An 8,558-nucleotide genomic window follows, 5' to 3' on the forward strand; every position below is an offset into this window, starting at 1 on the left:
GAAAATCTGTAGTAGCACATTAAAGAGACATGCAGAGAAATATGCGTAATAAGTCCCCTAAAGATGATTGGAATTACATAAACAGTTTAAACACTAGAAATAAGACTGATGATGTTAACCTTGATGTATTTTTCGATTTCTTTAAAGACTTTAAAAATGCTCATAACGTAGATGCAAATGAGCATGTTGAAGCTGAATTTCCAAATGTGAGCATAATCTTAACAATGAAATTACAATTGATGAAATTATTGTTTGTATAAATAAATTAAATTTTGGCAAGGCTACTTGTCTTGATAAGGATATCAAATGAATATACGATATACCTCGTATTAAAGCTTCGTGTGATCTGTTAATGCCTTTGTACAATAAGTTATTTAACATAGTCTTTGACACTTGTTGGATTCCTGAATCTTGGCTTATTGGCTCCATTATACCAATTTATAAAAACAAAGGAGATAAAGATGATCCTCAATACTATATCCATAACAATTTTAAGTTGTGTTGGAAAAGAATTTACTGATGTTTTAAACAATAGGCTAAATTAATACGTATTACTTAGAATGCTATAATCTCCTCAATGAAAATCAAGCGAGCTTAAGAAAAAAACACACTACTGTTGACCAAATTTTTGTGCTACATACATTAGCTGAAATTTGTTCTGTTGTTTAATTGGTTTTCAGAAAGCTTTTGACTCCATATGGAAAACCGGCCTCTGGAGTAAATTAATGTGTAAATGGAAAAAATGTTAACAATTATAAAAAATATGTATAGTGGTATCAAATCTTGTATTTCTGTCAATAATCAGATGTCATACCTTTTTCCCTGTGCTAGAGTTGTACGCCAAGGTGAAAATCTTTCACCGATACCTTTTCTCTGTTTTTAAATGATCTAGAGAATTATTTATTGACAAACAATGACATAAGTTTAGTCCTTTCTGGTGATAATTTCGACATGTATATAAATCTAATTGTTATATTATATTCTGATGACACTGTAGTGACACAGAGGGATATCTCACATCAGTGTTTAATACTTTTAACGAATATTGCACACAATGGAAATTAGATATAAATTTTGATTAAACTAAGATGGTGGTATTTGGACATCGTTTCCGCAGAAAAAGAAACTTTATCATAAATAACCACCAAATCGAGGTGTTCGATACATTTAAATTTCTTGGAAAACTTCTCCTAAAAACAGACAGTTTACATCTGCTAAAACATGTAGCTGAACGGGCAAGCTTATTTAGTCTATACAGAAAAGCTAGAAATCTAGATTTATCTATGAATTGCCATCTTAAATTGTTTGATTTAACTATTCTCTCAATTCATATTTATGGATGTAAAGTATGGGGTTACTCAGACGTTAACCTGAAAGAAAACATGCATACCGACTTCATAAAAATATATTGCTTGTTAAGCGTAGTACTCCTCATATAATATGCCATATGGAACCTCGGGAGATATCCCATTTCTACTGTTATCATGAAACGAATTATTGGCTTTTGATATAACATGATATCAAATACTGATAAACATTCTTCGTTGTTCTATAAATTCATGTACTCTGACTATGTTCAAAATTCTAAAACTGGTTAACATTCGTAAAGTCTATTCTAGATGAAAGTGGTTTAAGCTTTGTATGGATAAATGTCTAAAGTACCGTAAACAAACATGAACATAAACATGAACATTATTTTGACATATTGTCACCCTACCTTGTACAACAATTAGTTAATTTTAGAATGTGTAACAATCATCTTCCTATTGAAAAACTTAGATGGGCTAATATTTAACGTAACAATTGAATTTGCAATGTTTGTAATTCTGGAGAGATCGGATACGAATTTCAGTACTTATTCAAATGTAGTTGTTTTAATCAGTTACGAAAAAAACAAATTCCAGGTCGATTCCACATAAACACAAATTGTCTTAGTCTCGAATCTCTTATGAATGGAAACAATGAAACAACTCAATAAGGCAAATTTTTAGCTATTATAATGAATCATTATAAAAACCCACCCGGCATTTCAAATAATAATACTATAAAATAATCATAGAAGCATGTATTCCCTTTTGATAAATGTGTCACCACTTTTCCACACTATTTCTTCCCCCTGATGGCAACAACCCAAAGCTTGGTTATTTAGTAATAAGTATCCTATTGCATATATACTTATATCACATGTATGTATGTGCTAAGTGTACCAAAAAACTTGTAAACTTGTAAGATTGCGTATCTTTGATTTACAAGGGTTTTCCACCCGACCTTTTAAAAAAATGTAGATCTACAAACGTAGGATATTACATATAGTATATATAGAAAGTGGTTTATACAGCCCTCATGGATGAGTTCTAAGCATTACAAATAAAATGGCCAGAAGCGACACTAGTTTGCAACAATATAATATCACTAAAACACATACATTCCGTGGAGCGAACACCATGGCCGAGTTTCAGGAGAACAAGAAGTATAATTCGACAATCATTAAAGCTGATGTATGCACATTGCTTTGTATGTGCGTAATATATTTGGAACATGTTTAGCTGTGTGAAGTTAGCTAAACATACGACATTGGACATTGGACATTCAAAATCGAATGTTGTGCTGGCACGACATTGGACATTGGACATTGAAAAGTGAAAGTCGTGCTAGCACGACATTGGACATTGGACATTCAAAATCGAATGTTGTGCTGGCACGACATTGGACATTGGACATTCAAAAGTGAATGTTGTGCTAGCACGACATTGGACATTGGACATTCAAAAGTGAAAGTCGTGCTAGCACGACATTGGACATTGGACATTCAAAATCGAATGTTGTGCTGGCACGACATTGGACATTGGACATTCAAAAGTGAATGTTGTGCTGGCACGACATTGGACATTGGACATTCAAAAGTGAAAGTCGTGCTAGCACGACATTGGACATTGGACATTCAAAATCGAATGTTGTGCTGGTACGACATTGGACATTGGACATTCAAATGTGAAAGTCGTGCTAGCACGACATTGGACATTGGACATTCAAAATCGAATGTTGTGCTGGCACGACATTGGACATTGGACATTCAAAAGTGAAAGTCGTGCTAGCAGTTAGCACATTCAAATCAATGTTTGACATGTTTTATGAATGAATGTTTTTTTTACCGACTTTAAATTAATTTTGATGGCATGCAATATTCGGATTTTTTGTTTGTTTGAGATATTGTCTTGAAATTATTTGAAAAGGGTCAGAGATCACAAAGCAATGAACCATTATAAAATTTATTAGCACCAAGAGAGCATTGTCATGACGATTCCATCGAAATATTTGAAACTTAAGCATGCTTCAGATATATAAGATGTCACATATGCAGAGAAAGATTCAAATGAATATACTTATGAATGGTCGTGGATTATATGTAGACAAACAGTGATAATGCTTTCAAAATGGCATATTTTTAATAAGCTTAATTGTTTACACACCACTGCTACACATCTAGTACCATTTATAAAGGAAGTGAAGATAATTATATCCACAGTATATAATGACATATGGAAAATATAGACATGCATTGATGATTCCTACAAGTATAAATGTAATCGTCCGTACATCTTTTTTATCTGGTTTTACGTAAACACAAAAAAATATTGTCAATGAGTCGATAAAGTAACCTATTCCTGCCCGTCGACTTGTTTTTTTATCGACTCAGTTAGTCGAACATGCTACGTCGTCTTCATTTGATAAAGTTTATATGAAATAATTGTGTTCGATAAACCTTTTTGATATTTATAAGTCGACAGAATTACACAAAGCGTTTTATAATCAATCGCATCGACATTAAAGAATTCAAAATGACGTCTTCATCACATACGACATAAGTTCTTATAGGTTTTACAGAATATACAATTTATACATGTAAAATGTGACACCAGAGCCATTGGAAATGGCATCTTGGGCAGAACTGACAATGGTAAAAGGGTTGAAAGGAAACGAAGCGCAAATAATTATATAAACCCAACAAATGTGCACTTCAGTATGTGTTTATCTACAGAGCTTTAGAATAATTATATTACATTAATGAATGTGTCTGCATTTACATGGGAATATGTATGTATATCAATCGAAAGGATTGTTTTAATACAACTCTCAATAACAATGGATGTTACTTAAGGCAACATACACACAGCTAAACTTGTCAATGCATAAACCATTGGAACAGTAGATTCAAACATTTGTCCATGCGTGAAATTCTTATCTTCCCAACGGGCAAAGATAAACAAGTACCCGTATGGAACTCTTTTTTATTGCCTTCACTTTGCTGCATCCAGAACTATTTAAAGAACGATTTGACTATTAACATAATCTGAATCACTGCGCGAATATCTATGACAACCAGGAATTATCATATATCTATGCGCACATTATTTTCACTACGCACATAAAAGTTCCAGCGATAAAATACATTTTTACATTATTTTGTTTAACTGCGGTGAGAGAGAAAAACATCTACCATAGTCGCTCGTGTAAGATAGGTTCATACCAACCCTCGCACAGGGTGTTCTGCGGAAACAGGTTAACCTCGTTTCCGCAAAAGACCCTACGCTCGGGTTGGGCTGAACCCATCTTACACTCTCGGCCATGGAAGATACTAATAGGCTACATAATGTGATTCTTGAGAAAAAAAATAAACTTGAATGCTTCTACACTTGACAAAAAATAGCGTGAGACGGTGTCCAAGTGTGCAGGTCGTGTGGTAATGGACCTAGCTGTCCGACCAGCCCGTCATTCCACACGTTTCCAAAAGTTTCTGATTGAAGTACTGCACAATAGTGCGTCTCTCTGTGCATCGTGACTCCTGCAAGTTGATACACGACTTTCATTTTTGAATGTCCAATGTCCAATGTCGTGCCAGCACAACATTCGATTTTGAATGTCCAATGTCCAATGTCGTGCTAGCACGACTTTCACTTTTGAATGTCTTATGTCTAATGTCGTGCCAGCACAACATTCGGTTATGAATGTCCAATGTCCAATGTCGTGCCGGCACGACAATCGTTTTTGAATGTCCAATGTCCAATGTCGTACCAGCACAACATTCGATTTTGAATGTCCAATGTCCAATGTCCTGCTAGCACGACTTTCACTTTTGAATGTCCAATGTCCAATGTCGTGCCAGCACAACATTCGATTTTGAATGTCCAATGTCCAATGTCGTGCTAGCACGACTTTCACTTTTAAATGTCCAACGTCCAATGTCGTGCCAGCACAACATTCGATTTTGAATGTCCAATGTCCAATGTCGTGCTAGCACGACTTTCACTTTTGAATGTCCAATGTCCAATGTCGTGCCAGCACAATATTCGATTTTGAATGTCCAATGTCCAATGTCGTGCCAGCACAACATTCGATTTTGAATGTCCAATGTCCAATGTCGTGCCAGCACAACATTCGATTTTGAATGTCCAATGTCCAATGTCGTGCTAGCACGACTTTCACTTTTGAATGTCCAATGTCCAATGTCGTGCCAGCACAACATTCGATTATGAATGTCCAATGTCCATTGTCGTGCTAGCACGACTTTCACATTTTAATGTCCAATGTCCAATGTCGTGCCAGCACAACATTCGATTTTGAATGTCCAATGTCCAATGTCGTGCTAGCACGACTTTCACTTCTAAATGTCCAATGTCCAATGTCGTGCCAGCACAACATTCGATTTTGAATGTCCAATGTCCAATGTCGTGCTAGCACGACTTTCACTTTTGAATGTCCAATGTCCAATGTCGTGCCAGCACAACATTCGATTTTGAATGTCCAATGTCCAATGTCGTGCTAGCACGACTTTCACTTTTGAATGTCCAATGTCCAATGTCGTGCCAGCACAACATTCGATTTTGAATGTCCAATGTCCAATTTCGTGCCAGCACAACACTCGATTTTGAATGTCCAATGTCCAATGTCGTATGTTTAGCTAACTTCACACAGCTAACATGTTTAACAAATTGCATTTGAATATCTCGCTATGACCAAAGTACACCAAGTTAAAATTGAATATTTCACTATGACCAAAGTATGCCAAATTGCATTTGAATATCTCGCTATGACCAAAGTACACCCAGCTGCATTAGATTATCTAGCTATGACCAAAGTATGCCAAGTTGCATTTAATTATCTAGCTATGACCAAAGAACACCCAGTTGCATTTTAAATCTCGCTATGACCAAAGTATGCCCAGCTGCATTTGAATATCTCGCTATGACCAAAGTATGCCAAATTGCATTTGAATATCTCGCTATAACCAAAGTATGCCAAATTGCATTTTAAATCTCGCTATGACCAAAGTATGCCAAGTTGCATTTCAATATTTCGCTATGACCAAAGTATGCCAAATTGCATTTGAATATCTCGCTATGACCAAAGTATGCCAAATTGCATTTGAATATCTCGCTATGACCAAAGTATGCCAAGTTGCATTTGAATATCTCGCTATAACCAAAGTATGCCAAATTGCATTTGAATATCTCGCTATGACCAAAGTATGCCAAGTTGCATTTGAATATCTCGTTATGACCAAAGTATGCCAAGTTGCATTTGAATATCTCGTTATGACCAAAGTATGCCAAGTTGCATTTCAATATTTCGCTATGACCAAAGTGTACCAGATTGCATTTAAAATATCTCGCTATGACCAAAGTATATTAAGTTGCATTTAAAATATCTCGCTATGACCAAAGTAAACCAAGTTGCATTTAGATATCTCGCTATGACCAAAGTAAACCAAGTTGCATTTAGATATCTCGCTATGACCAAAGAACAGCAAGTTGCAATTGAATATCTCGCTATGACCAAAGTATACCAAGTTGCATTTGAATACCTCGTTATGACCAAAGTAAACCAAGCTGCATTTAGATATCTCGCTATGACCAAAGAACAGCAAGTTGCAATTGGATATCTCGCTATGACCAAAGTATACCAAGTTGCATCTGAATATCTCGTTATGACCAAAGAACAGCAAGTTGCATTTAGAAATTTCGCTATGGCCGAAAAACACCAAGTTGCAATTTGATATATCGCTATGACCATAGTATGATAAGTGTCATTTGGATATCTCGCTATGACTAAAGAACAGCAAGTTGCATTTGGATATCTTGCTATGACTAAAGAACAGCAAGTTGCATTTGGATATCTCGCTATGACTAAAGAACAGCAAGTTGCATTTGGATATCTCGCTATGACCAAATAATTTGCGCAACGACGCCAACGACAAAAAGATGGGTATGGCAATATCTTGAATTTGTTTCGAAAAATCATATGCGCTATGTATTGTTTAAAGTTCTATTTAAAAAATAATATAGATTTTAAATTGCGAGGCGTCGTTTTTGTCATTTATCCCCATACTGTTTTTGAATATTAGTAGTTATTCAAATACTTAAAGTGACACTCTTATTCAAAATCAATACATACACATTTATAACAGACAACAATTTTGACAGATAAACCTTTAACTACTTACTAAATAATGCATTTATGGAAAGTATTAATTACTGATAACAAGATTGTAACCGTGTATTTAATAGCAGATAGCGCAAAAATATAAAATGATTGGTGAATGCTAAAATATTAACTGTGGTCTACTATAGTCTTATAAGGTAGAAATGACGTGTTTTATGCTCATTTCTTTCAAATTATCCTTCATAAGAACTATTGTTTTCGACATTTATTCATTTGTTTTTGAAAATTAAAACAATAATATTAATTAAGGTAAATCTTATTTGGGAGGAAGAGTGCATCTTTAACGAACAAAATTCATGTACACTGAAGTGCACCTTAAAACAAAGTGTCCATTGTACAAATAGAACAAAAAAACAGGTACTTACCTAATATAACAACCACTAGTATCACAACCAATAGAGCCATTCTGAAAAGTGAAACTGCGTCAAGAGATATACATGAGTGCCTCAAAATGAAAGCAGCAGCAAATCCTCAATGATTTAAATAATCAAGCAAATTGATATGGAAAACAGATTAATTATACACCGGCCATCATCAATATGATTCCAACCGTCAAGCATAAATATAACCTGATAGGGTTGAGCCCGGTGAGAGCCAGTACTTTTAATAGTGAACGTCAATAAACGCACCTCGGTGTATTTTTCCTTTCTGTAATTGGATAATCATTTTTAATAGTACTTCCTATTTAGAATATTAGATATCAATATTATCTTCATAAAACGATACCGAACGCTAAACCATACGTGAGTAGCAATGCTTCCACTAAACAGGAAATACTGCTTGTAGTAATCTGATATTGATAGGCTAACAATCTCAAAGTTTCACATTCATACATAAAACGTCTGGAATGTTTTAATAGGAAAAAATGCTCTACTCTAAGCAATACTGTCACTGCTTACATCATCGCTACATATACCATAAGTGCATACTTCTTTCGTGTCGTTACTTGCGTGCACCATTTTCTTGGTTCTGGTAACTCGGTTAAAACTTGATCTAAATATAATATTGCTTACAGTCATTTTTTCATTTAAATAATACTATTCGGGGACTCATAATTA

The 8,558-nt window shown here is 34.8% G+C and overlaps 1 protein-coding gene across 1 annotated transcript in view; it reads right to left on the reverse strand.

Moving 5' to 3' along the window:
* Positions 1 to 7,952, reverse strand: part of LOC128226340 (neuronal acetylcholine receptor subunit alpha-10-like) — a 37,575-nt gene extending 29,623 nt beyond the window's left edge. Inside the window, exon 1 of the mRNA XM_052936222.1 lies at positions 7,866 to 7,952. Within this exon, the coding sequence (XP_052792182.1) occupies positions 7,866 to 7,905 (40 nt within the window). The 5' untranslated portion in view covers positions 7,906 to 7,952. The remainder of the gene's footprint in view (positions 1 to 7,865) is intronic.
* Positions 7,953 to 8,558: the final 606 nt, after the last annotated feature.

The sequence above is a fragment of the Mya arenaria genome, chromosome 3, assembly GCF_026914265.1.
Source record: "Mya arenaria isolate MELC-2E11 chromosome 3, ASM2691426v1".
In the NCBI taxonomy this organism is placed as follows: Eukaryota; Metazoa; Mollusca; class Bivalvia; order Myida; family Myidae; genus Mya; species Mya arenaria.